Below are 27,967 nucleotides of genomic sequence, written 5' to 3'. Positions count from 1 at the left end.
AAAAAGAAAAAGAAAAAGAAAAAGAAAAAGAAACTGCCATTTCATTTTACCCCCATCGTCGTCTTCCCAAATACAGTCACGTTCCGATTTCTGTAAATCCATTCCGATCTTAGGGTTTAAGCTCAACTTCCCACACTCTTCTCCTCTTTCGTTCGATCAATATGAAGCTTTCGGAGCAAATTTGAAGCCAATTTAACTCCACTTTTGAACAGATTTAGTTTCCGAGGTATGAATTTCAATTCTTTTCTGTAAATTTTGGTTGTCAAAATTGAATTCTCATTTACATTGTTTTTCTGTTTTTAGTATTAAATTAGCCTTCCAATTGCATCAAAGTTTGTTTAATTCGTACGTTAATTTTGGTATTAACGTGAAAATGAGGTAATTGGGTGTTCAAAATGATGTTTTTTTTTTTTGAATTCGGTACTTAATTTTTGTATTGAATTGTCTTCCGGGGATCAGGAGATGTCTCGGGCGGAGGAGCTATGGGAGAGATTAGTTAGGGCAGCTTTGAGAAGTGCAAGGGGTGGTGCAGATGCTCATGGTAGACACACCACTGGGATTGCTGGCAATGTGCCGTCTTCGCTTGGGAATAGTAGACTTATTGATGATATACTCAGAGCTGCTGATGAAATTCAAGCCGAAGATCCGAATGTTGCTCGAATACGTAATGTTCCATTTCTGAATTAGGGTTCTCCTTTGTTATAATAGTACTTTGTTTACAACATAAAGAATAGGGTTTCATTGATTATTTGAAGGGTTACGAAAATAATTGGGTATTTGATCATTGCAGTTTGTGAGCATGCATACTCCATGGCTCAGAACCTTGATCCTAATAGTGAAGGAAGAGGTGTTATGCAGTTCAAGACTGGATTGATGTCTGTGATCAAGGTATTCCCTACTCTGTCCTATGTATTTTTTGTTTGTTTAGGGAGAAAAAAAGGAACCATAACATGTTACAGAGTCCTTCATCTATATTTTTTACTTTGCACAATGACCGTTCAAGCGTTGAGCTTAATTATACGGGATTGCAAGCAACGTTTCGTATGTTTTACCGCCTTTATCTTTGTTAAAAATGTGGTTTGCATGGTGGGCATGAAGGTGCTGTAGATATATTTATTATTACTTGTTGTCTTCTAGACACCTATATGCTGGGGTTAAGGTGTCAATGCTAGGGTTAGAATGACAATTTGCAAGGGTTTCAGTTATGCTTGTTACATAAATTGTTGTGTCCAAGCCTCATATTGTATCTAGATGGAGGTTGTTGTATCTAGATGGAGTGGAATAGCCTGACACCATATACAAATCATACTTCTGTCAAATTAATATCACATGCAAAATGAGTGCAACTTTGTATCTGGGTTATCCCTGATAACTGGATTTCTCTTTAACGTGCCTGTCACCTGCCAAAGACCCGAACATTGGATTATTATAATGCCATCATTCATCGTTTTCTGTTAGGAGTACTATTTGTTGCTTCACTGCTTTTCTTGTAGTTTTTCTTCTCCGGGGACATTGGCTTATTCTTTCTGTCCCCTTTCTATATCTTCTTTTGGGGTTTATTTCTGTGCAGCAAAAACTAGCCAAGAGAGAAGCTGGAAGTATAGACAGAAGCCTAGATATTGCTCGTTTGCAGGAATTCTACCGTAAATATAGACAGATGAATAATGTGGATCAGCTATTGGAAGATGAAATGAAGCTCCGAGAGTCTGGAGCTTTTACTGGGAATCTTGGAGAGTATGCTCTTCTGCCTGAGCTGATTTTTTTTCTTCTCTGCTTCTTTCATATGTTCAATGAAAAATTTCTTATATACTACATTGTCTTAGTTATTAAGAGTTTAATTATATCCTACATACAATTGGCCTTAATAGATGATCAATACAATTTACCCCTTGTAATCTTCAAGCTGAAAATATATTACTGAAACAATGGTATTATTTCTGTCATTCGGGTTAAATATGGAAGAACTAGTCTTCGAAGAGCTAGAAGAATAACATTACCATCTATGTATGGACCGTAACGTCTGTAACATGTTTAATACTAACAAGTAGTTATTTATTGCTCTATTACTGGACAAAAGATAAGTCGGTTTAGCTTTTGTATTGCTGTCACATGACTAAAATGTTGAGGCTGTAAGAAGTGTGAAACTCTGCAAAGGTTTAACAGTTGTATTATCTGTATCCCCAAAATCTTGGGATGCTTGACATATTGAGGGGATCTAATTCAAGCATTATAGTTATGGGGACATTGTGATATATTCTGTAGGTAACGGTAGTCATGTATAGGATACTTTGACCGTTCTTTATAAAGCAAGGTCCAAGTGGTGTATACTTACGTTAGTCCGCATAATGCAACCCTGGTAGACATGGGCAGCATGGACCAGCTCTGTGTAAATGAAATGTTTTCTTTTCTATTTCATTTTATTTTACTTATATTCTATTGTTTTCTTTTAATTTTCCAATGCAATTTCTAACATTGAACATTGAAGTATGAATAACTTATTTTATGTTACTAGGTGATTTGTCAAATGAATTAACAATGTACTTTTATGATATCAGGTTGGAAAGGAAAACTAAGAAAAGAAAAAAGATTTTTGCAACTCTCAAAGTGTTGGGAGAAGTACTTGAACAAATGACTAGGGAGGTTTCTCCTGGAGAAGCTGAAACATTGATTCCAGAGGAGGTCCGATGTTGAGTCTTCTTTTTGTATTGTGACTTATAAATTTTATTGCTTGTTTTATGACATTCTAAAATTTGATAGTAGCTATGTGAGACTTCTAAGAAGTATTCAAATTTCATAAGCATCATTTTACTACCGTGTTGAATTTCTTACCGTTGCTATTCCTGACTTGGCCTTGCTGAAGAACTGCAGTGACATAGGATTGTAAATTTGTAATCAATTCGATGGCTCATTGAACCATTTCAGCTCAAATTTGGTTAAGGCTAGTTCACGTATTTTGTTTTTATTCAAACAAGAACCATGAACAAATTTTGAACCTTGTATGACAAGTGGCGTAATTATGAACATAAGGTTATTCATTGAGCAATGCTCATTCATCCATTGTCATGATTATGGAGCTTTCTTTGGAAAGGCTGTTATTAGCTCACTTGATAACTTTTTTGGTCTGTCTATCTATTTATCTGTATCAAATGGAACTTGATTTAGGTTTAGTGACGAGCAATGTTTCCTTACTGTTGCAAGACTTGCGACTTGTCTCGTGTTTGTTTGTTGTCTGTTTATAATAATGCAATCATTCACTTGATTTCCCTTTGAGGTTGTGGGAATGATGCTCTTGGGTGACACTGACATCTCCTTTGCGTTTCTGTGATTCAATTTCTTATTGTTAATTCTTACACGTTTTAAAAATGATAGTTATTGAGGTAGCTGATTTAAATTTTTACTTGTTAGTAAATCTGCTTTGTTTTTCCTGCCAGCTTAAGCGGGTTATGGAGTCGGATGCAGCTATGACCGAAGATATGATTGCTTACAATATTATTCCGCTGGAAAGTACAAGCACAACTAACAGGATTGTTTATTTCCCTGAGGTCAGTTGTTGAATAAGACTTGAATTATTACGTGATTGATTCTTTCATAAAGATACAACTTTGACATGGGTTCTTCTGTTCTGATTTTGACTTGTTATCAGGTGAGAGCAGCTGTGTCTGCTTTGAAGGACGTTCGAGGTCTACCAGAAGTGCCAGCTGATTTTGTATCTCCCGTCAGAGGCCCTGATATGCTTGACTTTCTGCATTTTGTTTTTGGGTTTCAGGTCAGGTTTTAAGTTTCTTCTCGTAATCCTTTCTTTTCCTATAGTAAACTGAATATTGCCTTTTCCCCTGTTGTTGATTGTTTGTTATGCAACCTCTTTGTTTCGTGGATAATAAAAAAAAGAAGTCTCTGTACTGACTACGGTTAATGTCCCTTTATCTTATGGATTCTGGTATAATGATTTTTATCAATCCAAATATTCTATCTTGTGCTAAAGACCTTGGTTGTATGAGTTTGACTGACTAGCTATGTGCCTTTGCGTGCTTCAAATTTCAAAAAATATGTATAAGGACCATTTTAAAATAATATAATAATATACCAAATAAGGTCATTATAGATATTTTAGGTGGACACCAAACTCTTCAAGGATTGGCTTATATAATAGAGATGAGTGGCCTAGGGAGTGCTTTGGAGCCATGAAGGGTTGAAAAATAGGTTATATGATTTCTCGGTTGCAATATTCAGATATTTAGTTCTTCCTGGATGGTCTTCCTATTTTCGAGAATGATCACACTATTCTTTAGGTTTTTGAGGTTTAACAAGGTTTGAGATCAGCATAAGAACTAATTCGGTTAGTGGGGCCAATATTTCCTGAATCCTAAGTTGTTTGGTGTCTGTCCTGTTACTTATCCTGTTCCTTTTTGAGGGAATCCACAGAGTATTTTTTGGGATCACGTATTCACGTGGTTGAAACAATAGGTAAGAGGCTTGAAGGCTGCAGCTACGTAAGACAGCTTATTTCAGTAAGGAAGGTGCATTGATTTTTTTAATATGTCAAGGATTTCTATGTAGTAATTGTCTCTTTTAGGTCCTGTTACTAAGAGTTTTTAGAGGGTTATCATATGTTTCATTGGTGTTGGGGAGAGAGCCGGAGAAGAGGGGTTAGCCTACATAAATGGTGGCATGAGGTGTTTGACTAGCAAAAGAAGATGGTGGTTTGGGTTTCAGGAATTTGGTGTACAAGGTTTATTACTAGGCAGGAAGGGCTTATGTTGATTCTCTTGGGCATAAATCATCAGAAGTTTGTACGTTTGTCAGGGTGTGACTTGGATTCATTCGTATTTTATATGCTTGGGCTGCATATTTTGATGTAATATTGTTTGAGTTTTCTTTCTTGGTATGGTATGAAGTTGGTAATGTGAGTAAGACTGGATTTTGTGAAAGAAGATTAAGAAGGGGTGGAACCTTTTCAAGTTCTTACCCACTACCATATAATTTCTCTTCTTTACATTACTGCCACCATATTTTCCTTCGTGGTTGAAGAGGTTATTGTCATTTGCTGTGATTTTTACTTCGACTGAAGTATCAAGATTGAGTTTCCTGGGCTGAATTTGCGAATTGTTCGCCTGTTGGACAAGTGTTTCATGTCTGGGTTCACCTGGTATTTTTACCTGCATTTCCTTTCATAAGCATCTGTTAAGAAAACAACCATGTTTTGTCTTCCCAAAATACAGTTGGCTTAGATAGGTTAAAGTGTCATATAATTTACAACTTATAGGTTCACATACAAAAAAAGTGCTTCTCCTATGGTGTGTGTGTTTCTTGCTTACATGCTTGCATATTGGGCCAACTGGGGAGAACAAGAGTCACCAATATCTGGTTTTGGGGTAGTTATCATTTCTTGGACAGCTAAATTTCAATTATGGATACAATTTGGCTTGTCCACAGCCCTTATGGATATTTGGAGGTCTTATATTCTATTTTGAGAGATTAAGGGGAGGACGGAGGAGTATTTTATGGCTTTTGCACTTGTGGTTATCGACGGGAATTGTGGTTGGAAAGGATTGATAAAGATATTTCAGAATAGTTTTTCTTATTCACAAGTGTCTGTGGGATAGAGTTGTGATCTTTGCTTCATTTGGGGCACCTATGTGTGTTTTGCTGTTTGGTTTGACTAATACTCAGTGCTATCGGTGCATTAATTTATTTGTTTAGCTCTTTAAAGTTTCCTGGTCCTCGCCTGATGTACCTTACATTTTTGGATTCGGGCAGAGACAAGAGAGAGAATCTTGTGTTTACTTAATCTAACTTTTTCAGTTTAGTATCCTAACCTTATTTCACTTTGGTGTAATAACCAATTGCCAGTTCAACTTGTAACTGCTTCGTGCTTCCAATATCATGATTCTAAACCGGAATTTGTTCTTCTGATTGTATTACAATTGTACGATTATGCTACACTAATTGCGTGGTCATGATACATTCTTTGTTTACCCACAATGTCAACTGGCAGAAGGACAACGTTTCCAATCAGCGGGAGCATATAATTCTTCTTCTTGTTAATGAGCAATCACGCCTCCGAATCCCAGAAGAAATCGAGCCGGTAGGTACTTCCATTTTTTGCTGGCTCATTGTCTTGTTTGTATATCAACTATCAACTTCGTAATAATTAAATGGGCAGCTTACGACATGGATTGGTTTGAATTTCATCTACATGCGTGTCATTGTAGACATTTTCTTGACTATGAAAGTACGCATTTATTAATTTCTATTTCTAATTCTAGGTTTATGTATGATATATCTGTTGGTTATTTATTATGGTGGTTTTGGCTCTAATGCAATTCGATAATTATTTTTTAGAATTAGCATTATTAGCCATAGGATTGCACTTATTCTCTATTCTTATCAAGTTTGCTTTTGCATCTGTTTTGTATCAGAAATTAGACGAGGCTGCTGTACAGATTGTGTTCTTGAAGTCCCTCGAGAACTATATCAAATGGTGTAACTACTTAGTTCTTCAGCCAGTATGGAGCAAGTATGAAGTCCAATTCTTCGATATTCTTGTTAGAGATTGAATTTATTCTTATTCCTTGATATTTCTGTATTTTGTGTTGTTGATGCTACTGGCGTTCATGTGTTTTACTATGTATTACCTTGAACTTTTGAGGTGTATCCCAAACATATACTCGAGTTTCTTTGTGAACTCTGGATCGTTATTTTATTATTTTTTGCATGTGGGAGCCAGTACATGCTTATACCTGGTAATTTGTGCAGTTTGGAGTCCCTTAGCAAGGAAAAGAAGTTGTTATTTGTATCATTGTATTACCTTATTTGGGGTGAAGCCGCCAACGTTCGATTTCTTCCAGAGTGCTTATGCTACATATTTCATCATGTAAGTCAAAGAACACTTGTATTATCTTTGGCTTGATCTTTGAAATAGCTTAAACTGTGTGGAGGCTGGTACATGCTTGCAGTTCTTAACTTCTTATACCAGGTCATTGTCGATCCACCTCCACGTCTTGCTTGACGCACAACATTTTTCAATATCAATTGGATGCCGTAATTTTACTGTATATCAACTGGGCTACATTCACTGTCGTAGTCTTTGTTCTGTAAATAAACTTAAGGAGATGTTATACCCGTGTATTGATTTCTTGTGAGTAATAGTATTATATACTAGTGTAATTTTTTTCTTCTTCTGAAAATGGAAGCTTAATTTGTTCCCTGAAGTATTTTATAAGTGTGGGGCATTTTACTACATGTTGAAACATCTCATGTGCTGAAATTTCTTCAGATGGCCAGAGAAATGGATGAGATACTGAGACAGCAAGTTATGAAGCAAGCTGATAGCTGCAAGACGAATGACGGTGTCTCATTCCTGGAGAGGGTGATATCTCCTTTATATGAGGTGGTTGCAGCGGTAGGTGCTTCTTTCTGTTTATTTGATATTGTGACCACTGGTCTTGCATGAGTTTAATCATATGGAACATAAGCCAGTTGAAATATATAAGAATTAATATGATTCAAAATTTGTTCATTTGTTTGACGTAGCTTCTTTGATTAATTGAACCTTTTAAGACGACATATTGGAATTGTCTAATATTATAATGGTTCAGGAATCTTCTTTTGGAAATTGTCTAAAGATTCCTGTTTTTCAAAAATTTTACCGTTGTAGACATAAGACTATATCATCATGCAGTAGTTTACCAGCTAACTTCTTGGTTCTGATACTGAGACTCGCTCACCATGAAACTAAAGGAACTGACTATCAAAAAATAATATAAAAAATGAAATTAAAGGAACTGACTATCAAAAAGTAAAATAAAAAATGAAATTAAAGGAACTGAAAGCCATCAAGTCCTGTGGCCAACAAAGCAAAATCACCTCTAAAATTTGGCGTCTAGTAACATCGAAATGAGAGGTCTTTTGTTGTGTTTATGTCACTATGTTTTTTATTTGTCTACCAGGAGGCATCTAACAATGACAATGGACGAGCAGCTCATTCTAAGTGGAGGAATTATGACGATTTCAATGAATATTTTTGGTAAGGGCTCTTGGATGCAAATTCCATTAAAGTGAATCAGCAACAGGCCTAATCCTGCTCTTCTTCATACTCATTTGAATGCTTGTGTGTTATTTTTCAGGTCACTTCATTGCTTTGAGCTTAGCTGGCCTTGGCGAACAACTTCGGCATTCTTTATGAAGCCTGAAACCAAGTCTAAAGTACGAATTTTTGCCGATCATAAATTTATTTTTTGTCTAATCAAAGGCACCTAGGCAATTTCTGGTCCTGTTAATATATTTCTTTTATGTTCTTGAGTTGGGAGGCATACACTACTTGAAATTAAATATCTTCCTGCTGGGAATTCATCTGATCCCTTTTTTCTAAATTTCTTTATTTTCTCTATACTTTTTATCGTCATCTCCTTATGGAAAAAATGTTTTTTTTTTTTTTAATCTTGAAGAAAAGCTGGTTTTGAATGCCTTATCTTTGTGGTAATAAGGACCACCATTAGGTAAGGGATCGTGTGGTTGCGTAGTATTTCCTAGGCTTTGCATTTTGTTTTTATGTCTCATTCGTGACAGAAAAAAGTTTAGTTTAATTCTGTCAGTATTTGTATTAACCGTGACTTATATTCTTCTTGTTCTTACTTTATCTTATTGACTCGTCTTTATGTAGAATTTGCTGAAGTCTGGTAGAGGAAAGCGTCAGGGAAAAACATCCTTTGTCGAGCATCGTACATTCTGGCATCTGTACCATAGCTTCCATCGCCTCTGGATATTCCTTTTTATGACATTTCAGGTACTCCAGTGTAACTACAAATATATATTTTATTGTTTTTGGTCGTTGTGTTTGCTTGTTTTGGGCCATTCTTTAAAACTTAGGTTTCCAGGAGATGACTGATTAGTGTCAAGAGGAGAACATGGATTCTTTTCTAACCTAAAATAGTTTCTGTATGGTTGATGTGCATTTCTTGAGTACTTGTGTGTCTTAATTACCTGGCTCATTTTTCTTCCCAGGCCATGACCATTGTTGGTTTTAACGATGGGCGTATTGATGCAACAACCCTAAAACAAGTTCTTAGTCTTGGACCAACATTTGTTGTAATGAAGTTAATCGAGAGTGAGATCCTTTTTCTTCTTTTGATCATTATTACAGTTGAGTTGCCCTTATTAGCTGAATTCCTTTTACCGAGCTAATACATGTGCCGTTTTGTCATATAAATGTCATTTCCTTGTAGGTGTTTTGGACATTCTCATGATGTTTGGAGCATATTCAACAACGCGTCACTCTGCTGTTTCTAGAGTATTTCTCCGATTTGTGTGGTTTGCTTGTGCTTCAGCAGTAATAACATTCCTTTATGTGTAGGTTTCTGTCTACTTCCTCCCATGCTCCTCCCCCTTTTCTGAATTGCATATCAGCGATGCAAACACTAATAAATTTTGAATTTGTTCACTGGTGTTATGCTGCAGGAAGTCTCTTCAAGGGGAGGCAACTATTTACAGAATTTATGTCATTGTAATTGGCATATATGCTGGTGTCCAGTTCTTCATTAGTTTCTTCATGAGGATACCAGCTTGTCACCGACTTACTGATCAATGTGATCGTTGGTCTGTAGTTCGCTTTCTCAAATGGATGCGTCAGGTTCGTATTTTCTGTCCGTTTATGAAGGATTTGTTGCTGTGGTCATAGTTGGTTTTCTTCTTTTAGATTTTGGCTCTTGCTTGTTCACTGATACAGTTATTGCATTATCTTGTCTTGAAGGAACGGCACTATGTTGGCCGTGGAATGTATGAGAGGACATCTGACTTTATCAAGTAAATCCTCAATCTTCTCTTTGCCAGCTGACTTCCCCATCCGGCTGTGGTTCCATAAGCCTTAAATAGAAAAGGATCCCCATCATTGTACTCTATGTTTTTGTGCTTATATCTTCATGTCAATAAGATGAATAATATTTGGTTCAGTTTCATTTTTCAATTATGTTAATAATGGGGTCAGAAATTACATTCTAATAGTAAGCCCCTTTACACATTGTCTCGACTTTCTGAAGGCTTCTGAAAAGAGTCCTGATGCTTGTTCTCTTTTGCCTGGGATGGTTATTTTATTTAGCTCTTTAAATCAATTTTAGCTTCCGAGATTAGTTGTTTGTTTCCATGTTCTTTCAATATAGAGTTGGAGTGCCTCTAATTTTAACTCCTGGGTGTCTTATTTCCTTGGTCCTCCATACTATTTCTCTATCAGTTGGTATTTTGGCCAACAAACGTACATGGCTTTGCCCCTAGCCCTCTTTTCGTCTTTCCGAAAAATATGTTTTTATTACTGATTAAAACGATGCCTGCCTATACTTGCACCTTAAATTCAGAAATGCAACTTATATATTGTGCTTAATATTTGTTGATGTTCTTGATGCAGGTATATGTTTTTCTGGATTATTGTCTTGGCTGGAAAATTTTCATTTGGATATTTTCTCCAGGTGAGTAAAGTTGCAATTCTCGTATCAGTACTTTCTCCACTGCTTATATGTTGATCCTAATGGTGTGTCCTTAGTCAAATCGCTATTTGAATATGATCATGTCTTTGTTTTTTGAACTTTGAACAGATACGCCCACTGGTTGAGCCTACAAGGATCATAGTCATGACAGACAATTTAACATATTCTTGGCATGATTTTGTATCACAACGTAAGTTCTGTATAGCACGTGATTGTTTTTATTTCAGGGACAGGAATCACGTGATATTCTGTTTTCATTTTGTCATGATGAGTGGGTCCAGTTTCTTGTATCCTCGTGTCTTGTAGTTGAATCTACGGTTGAGTATCACTTTCTTAGTTAGAGCTCCCCTTTCAGGTATAACACAGTAGTTAAATACAAGTCTTTCCGTTGGGCACCTTCTCATAGTTAGGATGAACTCCCCCACTTTTAGTGTTGCCATCCTTCTTGCTATGTTCACGTGGTACTCTGTATTTAGTTGAAACTCATGCTGAGTTTTTCTGCCCCTCTGCTTAACTGCTGCTGTGGAATATTTCATTAAGATTAGAAGAATTTTCTATTTCTTTTTTCAAATGTATTGGTGAAAACAAGATGCCTAGTATTGTATATTATTTGTGTGGCTCACCGCTCACTGAAAAGAAAAATTAAAGTAAGAAACAAAGACCAAATTAATTTGATCATATTGATGAAGATATCTTGTGCCTATAATCTGGAAAAGGGTACGTATCTCCAGGAAGAGTGTTATTGACCATGGGCTAGGTTTGCAAGAAAGTCTTTCCTTCTTAAATGTGCATTTGTAGTTTATGTGACGTATTTAATGTTTTCTTTTGCAGATAACCACAATGCTCTGACGGTCCTCAGCTTATGGGCACCTGTATTTTGTGTGAGTTGCCATGACTATTCTCCCTACCCTTCCGCCTCCTGCTTCATGCATTTGTTTCAGGCCTTTCTGCCCTATCTCGATTAACATGTTTGCAGAAATAGTGTACTGCATAATTTGCATGGACCAGCAAATATATATAAAGGTTCAACCGAACTGTGCTGCTTAGCCTTCTAATATTTCCTTCATTTTTATCTGTTCCAGATATATCTTTTGGACATCTATGTGTTTTATACCATAATATCTGCTGTTTGGGGATTTTTGTTGGGGGCAAGAGATCGGCTTGGGGAAGTGAGTTACTTTCCAACTATCATTTTACTTTTATTTTGTTAAATAGTGGGGATCAGTTTACAAGTTCTGTTCATCTGTGAAATTTCAGATTCGATCATTGGATGCCCTTCACCAGCTGTTTGAGCAGTTTCCTCCAGCATTTATAGAGAAACTCTATGTTTTACCCTATAAAAGGTTTTCATTTTTTTCTTCTTTTTAAATTTCAATTTTCTTCTGCTCTCTGAAATTATTTTGATACTTCCTTTAGTTCCCTTTCATTCCTGGCATCTGAATACCTTCTTCTGTATGCAGGGTACCAGAGCATGGAGCTGGTCAGGTTGGTATAATGATTTCCTGTCTGTTAATGTTTCACTGACTTTGAGCTTGCTCACAATTTTCTGGAACTTCTCATTTCAATTTATTTCTATCTCTTCACATGTGTGGTGAGTTGGCTGATGCTGCCGGCCTGTCACTATATGACTTGTTAGGTTATAGGAGGCTGACAATTTTATTAATGTCGGTTAGGCGTTTTACATGTGAATTAAGATGTTGTGGCTTTGGAGGACTTGGGAGAATCAGGACTAAAATTCTAAACCTCACATGCATGTTTTCAGTGGTGGGTGGAAAATTGAAATATTGCAGTAGTTCCTAATGTATTTTTCATTTCAAGGCAATGGGAATGTGTTGGGTTAATAGCTTTGGAGTGAGGATTTTATATAACTTGAAAGCTTCATACTTGGAGCAATTTTTCTGGTGACTTTAATCTTGCCTCTTAATCTTATTCAATCTTTGTCATGCATGACTTTCACCGTTTCCCTCCTGAATTCCAATCTACTTTTCACCTTCATTATGGTAGACCAGCTGAGACGCGTCTTGTTGATGCTGATACTCAATGTTGATAGTATATGTTTGTGATTGGATGTTGGGTATTTTATGTTATAGGTCATGAGTGGCTGAATCCGTGCTTGTTTTTGGAAATATTGAAGCCTTTTTATTACTAAAATCAGATTGTTGTAGTGACTCGTATTAATTTGGGCATGATCAATCTGATCATCCACCAATACAATTTCTTGTCACCATACCAAATAAAAGGCAGATTGAAGGATCCTAAAATTTCAATAGGTACCTCTGGTTTCTGAGATAAAGTATTATGGGACGTCTTTTCTCTCTGTCATTGAAACATGATTGTTGAGATCTTTATCATCTATTTTTTATCTGCCCTCTTTACTAAGAAATATATAAGCTCTCTATAAAGGGAGGAATTGGCATTTCTTATTTTTAATGTTAAAAGTGTGATGATTTTAACTAGTTTTGTGCTCCGCATAAGTCTCAGTTGCTTTTACTCTGCTGTTTTGAATGTTAATAATCATCTTATGTGGTGTTCTTTTTTCATACATTTATAATTTGGTTGCAATGTTTTTGTGGTTGTTGGTGCTGTTTATTCAGATATACTTTATAGTGCATATACCCAACCCAAAGTCACCAAGAAGTTTACTAGTTTGTCCATCTGTCTAAATATAGGTTGTCGAAACAAGCAAGGAAGATGCTGCTAAATTTTCACCCTTTTGGAATGAAATTACAAGGAATCTACGAGAAGAAGATTACATCACCAACTTGTGCGTATCTTCAGTTGTCTGTTTGTTCAAGAGTATCCGAACTTATAATTTTCATTTTACCATACTCATCTAATATGTTATGATCTGTGGTACATCCTTTTCTTTTAGCTCTTCCTTTCTGGTAATTGATAGAGAACCATTTGCTATTTTCTTTAGGGAAATGGAGTTGCTTCTCATGCCTAAAAATAGTGGAAATTTGCCCTTGGTTCAGTGGCCACTCTTTCTTCTTGCTAGCAAGGTTTCTGGATATCTGTGATACCTTAATTTTTTTTATTTGAGGTATGTGCTTTTACTTATTAATGGGATTTTTTCTTTTGGTTGTTATTTTTGCAAGATATTTCTAGCACGAGATATTGCAGCAGAAAGTAGGGACTCTCAAGACGATCTCTGGGAAAGAATATTGAGAGACGAGTATATGAAGTATGCTGTTGTGGAGTGCTATCACTCCATAAAGCTTATTCTGATGGAAATCTTGGAAGAGCATGGAAGGAAATGGTTAGTGAATATCGAGAATTTTCCTGCAGACAACAATTTTTTTTTATGGCAATGGTTGATGTTAATGTGTAAAAACCAGAAAGAGCCAGTGTGATGATTTTTTTTTACTTACTACAGGGTAGAGAAGGTGTACGAAGATATTGAAGCATCTATAGCTAAGAAGTCCATTCATATTGACTTTGAGCTGAGTAAGATGTCTCTGGTTATCCAGAAAGTCACGGCCCTTATGGGAGTACTGGTATGTGTACTTTTGCTTTTTAGCTAACAAAATTTCTGGAGTACCCCTTGTATTTTGGATTCTTGAGCTGCTCTCCGTCATGTCTCTTCATATTTGCAAGCACTAGTTGCTGGGTTTTCTTTCAATATAGGGATCTATGCTGTTTAACAGTTGCTAGTTCTGTTGGTTCTTTTGTTCCATAGATCTGACTCTTGGGGTTTGACACTTGGCAACTGTGCTGTTCTTTAGTTCTAGTATAAGATATGATATCCTGTCTTACGCTCGTGGTCCTATGTTTTCCATTAATACACTTGTTTACATAATTTTGTTTGTGGCCCCAGTCTCTGATAAACTTGCCTTTGGTTGTGCTTTCGGTGAAACAGAAAGGTTCTGGGACAGCAGATCTTGAGAAAGGTGCTGTGAAAGCCATTCAAGATTTGTATGATGTCATACATTATGACGTCCTTGTAGTGAATATGAGGTTAGTCTCTGACTTCTCAAATTTCATGGGATTCAATGTATGCTTCTCCTTTGATTGTCATGTCTTCACAATCAGGAGATGTCAGCACATAATGTCTTTCTGACTGTCTGATAATATTTGCCTGCACAGGGACCATATGCAGACATGGAATATGCTGTCAAAAGCACGGGCAGAAGGTACTTTATTTTCGAAGTTGAAGTGGCCTAAAGACCCAGAATTGGTATGGTCAAAATTTCTCTGTCTGTCTCTCCATCTCGCACATAATTTGGATACATCTCGCTTTTAATTGAGAACGATAATGTTAAATCTGCAGAAGGCTCAAATCAAAAGATTGTATTCACTTTTGACAATCAAAGATTCTGCAGCAAACATACCAAAGAATCTCGAGGCTCGCAGAAGGCTCCAGTTCTTTACAAATTCCTTGTTCATGGACATACCTCCAGCAAAGCCAGTACGTGAGATGATGTCCTTCAGGTAACAAGGATGCTTTAATTTTCTTCCGCCAGCATTTATGGCTTTGTCTCTAGCTGAAGGGCGAAAAATGATTGTCTTTTGGGTTTTTGATTGGCTTTGCAGTGTATTCACACCTTATTATACAGAGACAGTGCTCTATAGTATGAATGAACTGCGTAAGAAAAATGAGGATGGAATATCACTTTTGTTTTACCTTCAGAAAATATATCCAGGTAGATTTTCATAATGTTCTGCACTAGATATTTCCTTTAAAGAATATTTTTATTGCATAGGCCTCATTCTACGGCTGCTTTAGTCCACTCATGGGGAGGTACTAGGTAGTGTTTGGTCAATCCTGTTGATTACTATCTCTTTTAGGGCATGGAGGGGAAGAAGAAAATGGACGGGTGTCAATGGAAACGACACCAATTTATTTTTACTTTTAACTTTTAGGAAGGGATAGTTCATAAATAATTGATGGTTTAGAACTTTTAGTTCAGTAACAATTTAACACTACTGAGAGATTGTTACAAAACAAAGGGTTGATATGGGTGTAGATGTGAGGAACAGATTAACCTAGAAGTATACGCCAAGTTTCAGAGGCAGATGTATCTCCTCAGTTTGACAAGTATGCTTACGTAGTTTGAAATCTATATGTTTGGTAGACGAAATTCACACAATCATCTAGGCGATGGTCGTTCATTATGTGCAATATTATATGGTACTCCTCCGTTTTTAAAACACTTCAGAGTTCAGACTTTTGGATGTTTCAAAATAAACAACACACTTCCTCGTTTGGCATATTGGCCCTCTCCCTCTCTCTCCTTTCTCCTCTTCCCAAAAAGTATAGACTCCCTTCTCTTTCTTTCTGTCTCTTCTTCTGTTCTTCCTTGTGTGCCAGAAGAGAATGAGGGGTAAATGGAATTCATGGTGCTTATCATCAATTACATGTTTAGTGCATCTATGTTACTTGGACTCTTCATTCCACCTCGATTGCCCGTGTTGGGTCCTTGAAACTTGGACATGGGTACGGACACTAGACACTTTATTTTGGATTAAAATCATGATTTTTTCGCAAAATAGCCGAGTCGGAAACTTGGGCACTTACCCGTGTCCGACATGGGTACCGGAGTCCTGGTAAATAGGAGTGTATATTTTTTTATTACAGACACCCTTGCTTTAGACGAAGTTATATTTTATTGTATTATAATCATAAAATGTGCTATTTGGTGCTACTCCTTTTTAAATGAAGTTCTCTGAGTTACAGTTACTACATATAATCTTATGCACTGGGTTGCGCAGATGAATGGAAGAATTTTCTTGCTCGAATTGGACGTGATGAATATTCGCAGGAAACAGACCTTTTTGATAGTCCTAATGATGTTGAAGAACTCCGTTTTTGGGCATCCTACCGTGGGCAAACATTAGCAAGAACTGGTATGAGTTCCCTGTTTTGGAAGTTCTGTATGTAATACATGAACTGTCTGACTGCCATGTTGTCTTGGCACTAGTCTGTTTGAATATCTCTTTTTGATTAATGGTTTTAGGTTTTGCTATAAAAAGAATACAGTAATTTTTAACTTCACGAGTCCTCCATAACTTGATTTGCTGCTCCTATTGACGGAAAGATACATTAAGATACTTAATTTTTACAAAATATTACATAGCTAATTTAATTTTAATCGTTAAACTGCATTTGCAACCTTAGGTAATTAAAATGAAAAAGTACATAACACCCTTCACCGAAGTGGAAATTTTCCATATCCCTGTCACCAAAAGGAATTTTTTGTTTGTGTTCTCATTTACAATTCTTGGTGTTATTATTTTCATCTCTTTAGTGGTTATTTCTGCAAACTACATTTTTTATGGCTACTTTAATAATTCTGCACCGCTCTCTTGGGCCTGAATTTACAGTTCGTGGAATGATGTACTACCGTAAAGCTCTCATGCTCCAGACCTACTTGGAGAGGATTGCTTCTGGAGGTGTGTACTTTTCTAATCCTTTTATGTGTTTTTTTTTGCCAAACAATTAATTAATGTTTTATTAATTGTAAGCAGATCTGGAGGTTCCAATATCAGGCAATGATGCACTTAACATCCAGGGTTTTGAGCTATCACCTGAAGCACGTGCTCAGGCAGATTTGAAGTTCACATATGTAGTTACATGCCAAATATACGGAAAACAGAAAGAAGAGGGGAAGCCTGAGGCTGCAGATATTGCTTTGCTCATGCAAAGGTAGTTAGTTATTAAGCCTATCAGTAGAAAGTCGTCTGCCTACTGTGTCACCTATATCCATTCTTTAATTGGTGTGTTCATTGTCTGAAATCTGTTGGTTGCTTCTGTTGCTAGAAATGAAGCTCTTCGAGTTGCTTTTATTGATGTTGTTGAAACTTTGAAGGATGGGATAGTGCAGACTGAATACTACTCCAAACTTGTCAAGGCTGATATCAATGGACAGGATAAGGTGAATCTTTTCTCTCTTCCCTGGAATACCAATTTGATGTTGAATGCTTGGTTATGATGCATGTTGGAATGCAGAATTGGATAGTTTCTTCGCCTGCTTTCCAACTTAGTGATTATGGATACTATTTTGTGCTCTTCTCGTCCCCATCTTGGAAATTCAACACTGTGGGTGGCGGCTGGTATTATTCTGGTGCTAACTACTAAGAGTGTCAAAATATTTTCCTGATAAGACCATCGAAGCCTATAAGTACAGTGGTTAAATATTGTTAAAACAAAAGCCTGTGTTTAGTATGCTTATATTCTCTGTGTACGTGGATGGCGGATCTTCTCTTTTCATCCTTGTTTTCGGGGAAGGGGGGTAGGGTGGGGTGGTTATTAGTACTATGATGTATGCTGATGGTATGGCGGTTGAATAATCTCATATTTGAAATTTATGTCAACTTTTTGAGCATATGTGGGACCGCACCATGTTAACTTCCCTTCTTCCCTCTCCCAAGTCCTGGATGAGAATCAAACTGCAGGATAGTTTGTACACATACAATCACATGTTTCACTATATAACATGCTATTCAAATTTAGTTCATTTTGTTCCTTTATATTTCTGTACGTAATGCAAAGTTTGTTGTAAGCCTGTGCTGTTTTGTTGTTCAAACATTATTTCCTTGTTTGCATTATTTCTCCTGTATGGAATAGCAAGGAAAGAAAATTTATAACTTTGTGACTAATCTTTTTATCCAGGAAATCTACTCTCTGAAGTTGCCAGGAAATCCAAAACTTGGTGAGGGAAAGCCCGAGAATCAAAATCACGCTGTTATCTTCACTCGTGGACAAGCAGTACAGACCATTGACATGAATCAGGTTAATATTCTGTGGCTGATTATGATTTAAATTATGTTTCTACCTGACAATGCCAAAAAATGTTAGACCTCTGTTCCTCTTCTGCCTTATATATTTCTACCGCTCCTGGTGAGTAGCTCAAGCTTGGGCCCTACCAAAGAAATAAGACTAAGTGTTAACGCGTCTCGATCATGAACAATTTGTTTATTTTATGTTCATGAAATAACCTGTTTATGGATGTTTATAAACAAACGTGTGATTTTGTTTCTCCTCATAAGGTTATTTAGAAGTCGTTTATTTTTGTTCAATTTTTGACTTTTTTCACTTCTAAATATCAAGTTATTAATCTATACATATAAAAAATGTGAACTTACCTTGATATAACTTAACCAGATATCAAATTATTTCCTCAAAACAAAAATAACTTAACCAGATACTCCCTCCGTCCCGGAATACTCGACCCGGTTTGACCGGCACAGAGTTTAAGAGACTTGAATTGACTTATTTAATTTAATAGGTAGTAGTTGATAGTGGGGTATTATTTTAATGTAGTTAGTGGGAAATGTGTAAAGGGGTGGGGTTGGGGGAGAGTAGGGGTTGAATTTTTAATTAGTTTTTGTATGGAGTAGGAGGTGGGTGGGTTAATAGGGGGTGGAGTGAGAAATAATATAATATTGTTAGAATATTTCCATTTTTAGAAACAGGTCAAGTATTAAGGGACGGCCCGATAAGGAAAACAGGTCAAGTATTCCGGGACGGAGGGAGTATAAATTATGGCCCGTTTATGAGCTTTTTTAGTTAAATGATCTAAAGGAAAAAGAAGTCCGCCTATGAGCTTAGTTCAATTAATAAACGAGCTGAACTTGAACATATTGATTCTTAAGTGAATCAAGTTTAAGAAACTGTTTGAGCTCGTCTGTAAACTCAAGTTTGATTCGATTATGTTAAGCAAGGTTGAACATGGGCAAAGTGATACTCAATCAGACCATTTACAAATGCGCACACCTTCTACCAAGGAACAAAGTTTATTTTTTGAAGATTCTTTAAAGTTGAGAGTTGTACAGGCCAAGTATACATATTCTTCTTAAAGTGCGCGTTAGAGTTTTGTTGGGGGGCTGGGGTGGTGGGAGCATGATGATTTCTAAGGATGAATAATTATACGAACATGGTCTTTTTGGTAATAACTATAGTAGTCATGCATAAAGATGATAAAAATGTGAACGTTATAATGCTAGTAGTGTCTGAAATAAGTATGCTTAATAAATCTATAATAGTTATTCAAAACAATAATTAAACTAATTATTAGCTTAACTAGAGCATCTTTTCGGCCCTCCAGTATCTTAAGTTGATGATCTCAGGGTGTGGTTGTTGGTTGCCTTTCCTTTATATGCTCTCTCTTTCCCGTCTGACCTTGCTGCCATGATATTCTCCTATTCCTAACTTCATCTTTATGCAAAGGTTTTCTCAAAGTGAAGAATTCGTAAGAGCAATGGATTTGGTGATGATTAGTACAAATGTCTTTAGAAGCGGAGGTTGAGATTGGCTGTCTCACTGTTGCTTGCTTTGTTGAGTCAATTGTGGATCTGTTTGCATGTGTTTCTGCACTGTGAGGTGCCAAATATCTACAAGGGAACTTTCTTGTGCTAAAGTTTCCAAAAGTCACTCATCGGTGATTGAATTCTAAATTTATATTGATCTATGCACTGTGGATCACCATGACACCACCTAATGGGAGTAGAGTAGGGAGCAAATTAAGCGTGCGGAATTCAATGAACCATTTTGAAAAATTTGTAAAAAGAAAATGGTTTACCATATCAGTAGGTCTCCTATGAGACCGCCATACTCATAAGAAAGCTGATGTCAGCATTAAAAAAGATAACTATTTGATTAGAAACTATAACTATTTGATTAGAAAGTATAGATTGGAGAGTCTAATTAATAATAGTAGAACTATATGGGGAATGTGTAACTATTTGATTAAAAAGTACAACTATTTTGTAAGAGGTTGGTCTTACACAGTAACCCTTCATCATGTAAGTTTTTGTATAGTTGATAGTGATATTTCATTCTAAGAGGACTATGGTTTTCCATTTGTTCCACGTACCAGAATGTTGTATGTTCCAAAGTACACTTATTTTTGGAAGGATCAAGAAGCAATGCGGTGTTGTAGCATAATGCTTTTTTTTTTTTTGCTACATATCATTTATGTCGTTGGAACACATCTGGCCTAGTTTAAGGGAAGCTACGTTTATTCGCATGATTTGTTCTTTTTCTTGTGTTCTTTTCTTTTTTCATTGAGGCCTTTTTCACTTGGTTTGAATTATGTTTTAGGATAATTATTTTGAAGAGGCTTTGAAGATGAGAAATCTTCTTGAAGAATTCAATCATGATCATGGAATTCGTCCGCCAACAATTCTTGGTGTCAGAGAACATGTATTTACTGGAAGGTATATTCTTTCAAACACACGTGTGCACGCGTATCTATGTATGTATTTTTCATAAACAAAAAAAATTCCATTTTCATGCAGTGTTTCTTCTCTAGCTTCATTCATGTCTAATCAAGAAGCTAGCTTTGTAACTCTTGGACAGCGAGTTCTCGCTAATCCACTGAAGTAAGTTTTTCCTGTAAAGATGTATTTCACTATTTGAGAGCTTTTTTGAAATTTCTTTTTCTGTATGTCTCTTAAATTCGTTTTAGTTTTGATGTACTGAAAGTTACTTTGCAAATTTTGCAGGGTCCGCATGCATTATGGACATCCTGATGTTTTTGATAGAGTTTTCCATATAACACGTGGTGGTATAAGCAAGGCATCTCGTGTTATAAACATCAGTGAAGATATATTTTCTGGTAGGTTCTTCGGACAAGAAATACTCGGTAAAACCAACCTGTTCATTTGACATGCTAAGTCGGTATTGAATGAATTGATTTTTGATGTCATCAGAGTATGTAGATTATTTCTTTCTTTAGAAAAAAATGGGTCTTTTTTTTTTAATGTCATGCATCATCACTTTACCAGTTTATTTCACAGGTCCTTTCCATTCACTTTTCCTCTGCCTTAGATGCTAATCTTGACCCTTTTCAGTTTTCAGCATTCTCGATCAAATTAATTAGCTTTGCGGCTCTTAAGTACAATATTATACGACATATATTATGAATTTCTCCATAATATGTTCTAATCAATTTCAGAGATCTTGATATTTTTTTTAAACTCAATATGGTAATTTAAGACTTTAGGGCTAATGCATTGTAATGCCATGATCCATATAATTAGTACACTAGGTCTCTGTGTAATACATTTTTGCAATTGGAGTATATCTCTTTGCCAGGTCCTTAACTCCTTATGAACATATTCCATTAGCCTGCCCAAAAAATGTCCTTGAACTATGAATATGATAGATTCATTTTCTGAATCTACGATGCAGGGTTCAACTCAACTTTAAGGCAGGGGAACATTACCCATCACGAGTATATTCAGGTATGATTAAACTATTAAAGTTTATCTGCATATTTTTGGAACATTTATATTTAACTGAAGTTTTCAGGTTGGCAAAGGAAGGGATGTGGGGCTCAACCAGATTGCTCTATTCGAAGGAAAAGTTGCTGGGGGAAATGGTGAACAAGTTCTTAGTAGAGATGTTTACCGGCTTGGGCAGCTTTTTGATTTTTTCAGAATGCTGTCATTTTATTACACCACTGTCGGATATTACTTTTGTACGATGGTATGCCTCCTTATCTTAGAGTATAACATGCTGCCATCATCACATTTAACATATACCACAATTCTAAAAAGAATTGAATTGAGATCAGAGTCGAATTAAAAGCTTGTATCTTGCCTGAAAATTGTGTGTTTTTTCCCCTGCCCACATTTCTGCTCTGTTACTTGATTGATCTTTTCCTTGCCATCTGGAATAAATTTTATCACCCAACAATTGGTAGGTTAATATCAATTCTGAGATCTATATGTTTTGTACGGAGTAGCACTTATACTATTGTTAGTTAAAGGGCTTCCACCTGTTTTTTTGTTTTTTGTTTTTTTAAGACGGAGTTCTTGTTGCTAGCTACGTTACTCAGACTCCACTACTTGTACTAGACATGGGTTCTTGACTTCTTGTCCAAGCGTCAAACATGGCTAGTTTATGAAAATTTTGCATGTTTTTGGTACAAATAAAGATTTAAGTGTCCATACTCCACACCCATGTTAGAACATTTAGTATCTGCAAGGGGCCACAGGAAATGACCTCAGATGAATAGTTGAGTAAAATAAGTTGCTGTAGTGTTTCTTTCCTCCAGCAACACCCTCAAATTATTGTTGGTTTTAACGGTTAAGCTGAGTCTGAAATATCAAATTATCTTTAATTTTTACACTAATCATTCTCATTCTATAGTATTATTCCTGAACTGGTCTATCTTATTAGTAAAAGCATACTCTGAGGCATAGAATCATGAAAAAAAAAAAATAGAACAAGTTCCTTTTTTTTGTTCAACACATGACTGTTCTATCGCAGATTTATTCGCATATTTTCCTTTTTCTTTTTTTCTTCTTATTGAAGACTTATTTCTTAATTAATGGTTTCCATCTGTTTGTTGCTGTGTATGTCTAGTTGTGTCAAATGCATTTTGTTTGTGTTACAACCTTACTTTCAAGGATTATGTTGTACATATTTTGGCTTAATGTTTACTTATTTTAGCTTAATGCATGACTATATTTCTTCAGGACCAGTACTGACTGTGTATATGTTTCTGCAGTTAACAGTGCTGACTGTGTATATATTTCTTTACGGGAAAACATATCTGGTACGTTGAGTGTCCTCTTAGCGAAGTTACAAAGTGTTGCTACAGTTATAATTCCTAACCAGTTGTTTTAAAGATGATATCAATCTGTCTAGTCCAGTTCTGTTTTTTTTTTCTTGTCAGTTCGTGTAGCTTTTTTTTCGCTTGGTCACTGACTTTCCTCTGGTGGAACTTGCACAATTTTTGTTGTAGGCATTGTCGGGAATTGGTGAGACAATCCAAGATCGAGCTCATTTATCGCAGAATACTGCACTTGGGGCAGCCCTAAATACCCAGTTTCTGATTCAGATTGGAATCTTTACGGCTATCCCGATGATTCTTGGATTCATTCTGGAACAAGGGTTTTTCAGGGTATGTTTTTTTTGGAATTTGGTCTGTATATCTATGGTGTGTCTAAACATGTGACGGTTCTTCCCTCAACTGTTGAACGATTTACTGTAAAGATCTATGATATGCATTTTTGAAACATGTGACCTTCCTTGTTTATGTCTTGTCAGAAAGTGTTATAGCAGTATAGAGATTCAACAATTTTGTGCAAAACATGTTAACATTCATTGTTAGTTTCCATTAGATTGTAGATGTTTCACATTGTGAAAGATGGGATTTCAAATCGAAATGGATGATATTGAAGAAACTTTATCAATGGTAGATATAGGAGTTACGATTATTTTAATCCTGAAAATAACTTGGTTTCCCCTTCATGTATAGTTATATGATGTTGTACAAGTGCCTAAGCTCTAGAGGGAAAATTGTTTGGTTATTTGCAGCCAGAAGTCGGTTATTAAGTCCAAAAGCAAATATTCCAACCAAGTTCATCTTTTTTTTCTTGATGCTCCTAGATTATGTGATATCCGGTAGCATAATATGCAAATCTCCTTCCTTAATGTCAGTGTGGTTATTAAGTCTTTTCTTTACTGATGTGGATATTTGAATATGAATAGAAGAATACTTCTTCCGTTCCACAATACATGCATCATTTCTTTTTGCACGTATACCAACGCGCTTATTTGAACATTAATATCTCTAAATGCGTATAAGAAAAAATTATAAAAAGTTGGTATTTGGAATCCTTGCATTAATACAAATTTATCAAGATCTCATTTGACTATGTTTTTTCTTACACAATTGTGAAAGAAAGGTTGTCAAAGTTGATTGATGAATAGTGCGCAAATGATAAATGATGCATCTATTGTGGAACGGAGGAAGTACTACATAAATTGTTTTCGTAACTGATTTTTGTAATGGTTCAGTGCTTTATTGTCTGACCAGCTTGCGATGTAAATGATAACGCAATGGTTGTGTATTGCTGTTCTCTTTGCTTTGTTGATGATGACCAGCTTGATTGCTCTTACATTTTGAAGATCAACTGTGATTCTTAATCTGAGTTCACTTTCTGTATGATGCAGGCCATTGTGAATTTTATCACGATGCAGTTTCAACTATGTTCTGTCTTTTTCACATTTTCTTTGGGAACAAGAACTCATTATTTTGGTCGGACAATTCTCCATGGTGGTGCACGGGTTTGTCATCTTCCTACCTTATAGTATAGTACTTATGTTAAGTGTTTCGTCATTTAAATTTTGATAATTGTTTGTTAAACAGTATCAAGCAACTGGGAGGGGATTTGTTGTCCGCCATATAAAATTCAGCGAAAATTACAGGCTTTACTCTCGGAGTCATTTTGTCAAAGGGTACCTCTTAATCTCTTTTTCTTGTGTCTTGTATTGTTACATAACGAACAGTCTATGAGTTGTATCATTTTCTTGATGCAGGCTGGAGGTTGTCCTATTGTTGATAATATTTCTTGCATATGGTTATAATGATGGTGGTGCGATAGGCTACATTCTTCTCTCGATCAGCAGCTGGTTTATGGCTCTTTCATGGCTTTTTGCTCCCTATTTGTTCAATCCATCCGGTTTCGAGTGGCAGAAGTGAGTATTTCACTTGAAGCAACCAGCTATGAGCATACGTTTGATATTTTCGATTACTAGTTTGATTTATTGAATTATAGATGATGCTACTCTATTTTTAATGTTTTTTCTATTTGCTTTTTCTAGGATCGTGGAGGACTTTAGGGATTGGACAAATTGGCTTCTTTATAGAGGTGGAATTGGAGTAAAAGGAGAGGAAAGTTGGGAAGCTTGGTGGGAAGATGAATTGGTGATTTTTCTACTTGTTCAATTTTGCTGGCCTACTGTTCTAAAGCTTTTTTTCTTGACTGCATGTTTTGATATCCAATTCCCTTTCTGATTTTACTGTACTTAAAAGAAATGGAATTATTCAAAGCTGCTATCTTTCCCGATCTTCGTGTCTGTATTCTTTGCTAGTGCCAGATTTTAAACGGTTAACTGTATTCCCCTGGTCTGTGCAACTTGATGGCAAGTTGTATTCTCACACCGCACCCCACCCTCCCAGAAAATAATGTAATGCAAAATTCTTGACTCCATGTGATGGATGATTAATATTTAATGACCTGACTTTCAGTCTGTGGTGTAGGTGTTAATACTTAATAGTCAATTTAGCATGATAGTAATGAGTCACATTGGTGAGTAACCCAAGTTTTTTCGTCCATTCTTCTCTTTCCAGTCTCATGTAGTAACGACCAATGTCGAATTTCTTCCTTCAGTACAGCATCTTGTGTTTCTCCCTCTGGAAGCGTCTTCTAATCAAAATCAATTAAACCTACGAATAACAATCCGTTAAAAGCCTTTAGTTTGTCCACCCACTTCTTTGTTAATTTTATTTTCTAAAACTGTTTCTGCTCTCTGTTATATTACTTGTTTACTAATTTCCTAAAATAAATTGGGAGGGGTGGAAGTTTATATATTTAACTTGTGGACAATGATTCTTTTCGTGCTCAAAAACAATTCAAACTGTCCTACATCATTGTGTTGAATCTATGTTGAAAATACTAAGTCGTTAATTCATTCCTTCTTATGTACCACAAGATAAAACATAAATAAAGATATTCAATTTTTCAGTCACATTCCTACAGCCTCTTATGAAAATCACCCTAAAAAATGTACATGAAAACTTGATTCCTCTTTGGTTGCATTTTTGTTACTAAAAGTTGCTTTTGACAGGGGCATATTCGGACTCTGGGTGGGAGGATAACAGAGACAATTTTAAGTCTGAGGTTCGTCATCTTCCAGTATGGCATTGTATATAAGTTACAGATACAAGGAGCAAACACATCGTTGGCGGTGAGAACTCAACCTTGTCTCCTTATTTTATTGATCTTTATTTAGCGGTCCCTACCTCCTGTTTCTATCTGTATGCGAACATTTAAATCAATTTATAATTCAGTTTTGATCTCATATAAAAGATGCCATCAAGTCTTTTGCAGTGTGGTACAAAATGTGCTAATGTATTTTTTTTTTCTTCTTTTTTCAGATTTATGGCTTTTCATGGGCAGTTCTGGCTGGCCTTATAATTCTTTTCAAGGTTAGGTTTGGTAAAATTGGAATTTGAATAATCTTATGTTGGTAAAATCCATTTGATTTAGCAGATAGCTGAATCTGCTGTGAATATGTGTTTCAGGTTTTCACTTTCAGCCAGAAGGCGTCAGTGAACTTTCAGCTGCTACTGCGTTTTGTCCAAGGACTTACATTCATGATTGCGTTAGCTGGCGTAGCTGTGGCTGTTGTGCTTACAGATTTGTCTGTTTCTGACATATTTGCCTGTATCTTAGCCTTCATTCCTACTGGTTGGATGATTCTTTCGGTGAGTTTCTTATTTTACTTTTGGTTCGCTATTTACACATCTCCTTTTTCCCGAATTCTTACCCCTCCCCCCTAACAAAGTAAGTTTCGCCATTTTCATATTGGTGTCGTAGTGAACAGGAATTATTATATCATTTGGACCCATAGCCAACAGTTTACTCTAGCACCCCTTTGACATCATAGTGACATTTATTGTTCACACAGTGACTAAAAAATTAAACACCAAATTTCTTAGATATAGTAACCATTTTTTGAATCAAAGTAACCCTATGAGAAGAGAATTGACTTAAAATCACATTATTCAAGCACTATATGTACTAACGACACCAATTTGATACTTTTTTCATAATACTTCTAATAAAAACGTCAAAATAAATTAGAATCTAAGCTGTTAACTTTTCTTTTTAGGCATAGTCCACAATAAATTTAGTGTGGACTAGGTCCATTTAAGAATTAGTGCGTAGTTGCAATTCTTTCTCTTCCACCCATTTGTTACTTTATTAATACTTTAAATTCTTCCTTGTGTTTGTGTTTTTGAGACTATAATTATTCCCCTCTTTAATTTTTTTTTTAACTTGTTCAACTTTTTTCCAGATTGCGGTAGCTTGGAAACCGTATGTCAAGAAACTGGGACTATGGAAGTCCATCCGATCACTTGCACGTCTTTATGATGCCGGGATGGGTATGCTTATATTCATTCCTATTGCATTCTTCTCGTGGTTTCCGTTTGTGTCCACTTTCCAAACAAGGCTCATGTTTAATCAAGCTTTTAGTCGAGGGTTGGAAATATCCCTTATTCTTGCTGGAAATAACCCCAACACCGCATTATGATGTTTCAGTCGTTGTACTTGTGCTTGTATATTGAGGCATTTTTTACTGTCTTTATCGTTTTTTTTACTGTTTAGGGCATAGCGCCATAGATGTCGTGTTGGCATTTGAACTTGCTTGTAAGCAATCTGGTTGTAAGTTTGTTAGGAGTGTTGGTCTGTAATCTTATTATTTTTTGGATCAAAAACAGTTTAGTTAATGGAACTTTGAAAATTTTGAGAGTTCTGCATGGATTAACATGCTTGTAAGGTGGTTGTAAGTTTGTTGGGAGTGTAATCTTACATTTTTTGAACCAAAAACAGTTTAGATAATGGAATTTTGAAATTTTTTGAGAGTTCTCTATATTTTATCCATAGAGGAAACATGTGAATCCATTTTTATCCCTAACAATGAATCCAATCTCATCCTGATAGGTCACAGGTTCGATCCTCCTCCTTTT

General features: G+C 36.0%; 1 protein-coding gene across 1 annotated transcript; it reads left to right on the top strand.

The window, feature by feature from the left end:
* The first annotated feature begins 6 nt into the window (after nucleotides 1-6).
* LOC110797368 (callose synthase 9) lies at nucleotides 7-27,862 on the top strand. The gene is made up of 52 exons (XM_022002479.2): nucleotides 7-226; nucleotides 460-664; nucleotides 791-888; nucleotides 1,571-1,734; nucleotides 2,556-2,679; nucleotides 3,432-3,542; nucleotides 3,644-3,766; nucleotides 5,996-6,085; nucleotides 6,420-6,517; nucleotides 6,757-6,874; nucleotides 7,277-7,402; nucleotides 7,950-8,026; nucleotides 8,127-8,205; nucleotides 8,663-8,785; nucleotides 9,004-9,106; nucleotides 9,225-9,348; nucleotides 9,457-9,628; nucleotides 9,749-9,801; nucleotides 10,397-10,457; nucleotides 10,584-10,665; nucleotides 11,307-11,356; nucleotides 11,558-11,644; nucleotides 11,733-11,818; nucleotides 11,936-11,960; nucleotides 13,145-13,239; nucleotides 13,396-13,477; nucleotides 13,574-13,734; nucleotides 13,852-13,972; nucleotides 14,335-14,432; nucleotides 14,562-14,652; nucleotides 14,746-14,906; nucleotides 15,009-15,118; nucleotides 16,188-16,322; nucleotides 16,800-16,868; nucleotides 16,944-17,121; nucleotides 17,236-17,350; nucleotides 18,088-18,207; nucleotides 20,518-20,633; nucleotides 20,715-20,798; nucleotides 20,922-21,034; nucleotides 21,610-21,662; nucleotides 21,730-21,906; nucleotides 22,934-22,981; nucleotides 23,171-23,329; nucleotides 24,385-24,498; nucleotides 24,581-24,669; nucleotides 24,751-24,909; nucleotides 25,036-25,138; nucleotides 26,062-26,181; nucleotides 26,372-26,422; nucleotides 26,519-26,701; nucleotides 27,295-27,862. Exons 2-52 carry the CDS (start codon nucleotides 463-465, stop codon nucleotides 27,529-27,531), a joined length of 5,718 nt encoding a protein of 1,905 aa, XP_021858171.1. The 5' UTR covers nucleotides 7-226; nucleotides 460-462; the 3' UTR covers nucleotides 27,532-27,862.
* Nucleotides 27,863-27,967: the final 105 nt, after the last annotated feature.

The sequence above is a fragment of the Spinacia oleracea genome, chromosome 4 (assembly GCF_020520425.1).
Source record: "Spinacia oleracea cultivar Varoflay chromosome 4, BTI_SOV_V1, whole genome shotgun sequence".
Taxonomy (NCBI): Eukaryota; Viridiplantae; Streptophyta; class Magnoliopsida; order Caryophyllales; family Amaranthaceae; genus Spinacia; species Spinacia oleracea.
This window is presented reverse-complemented; position numbering and strand designations above follow the sequence as displayed.

Excerpts from the sequence above, each read along its gene's own strand:
- LOC110797368 (XM_022002479.2), top strand. The coding sequence starts at position 463 with ATGTCTCGGGCGGAGGAGCTATGGGAGAGATTAGTTAGGGCAGCTTTG. Across the intron at positions 9,349-9,456 it reads GTAATAACATTCCTTTATGT|GAAGTCTCTTCAAGGGGAGG; the intron begins GTAGGTTTCTGT and ends GTTATGCTGCAG. Across the intron at positions 13,973-14,334 it reads CGGCCCTTATGGGAGTACTG|AAAGGTTCTGGGACAGCAGA; the intron begins GTATGTGTACTT and ends TCGGTGAAACAG.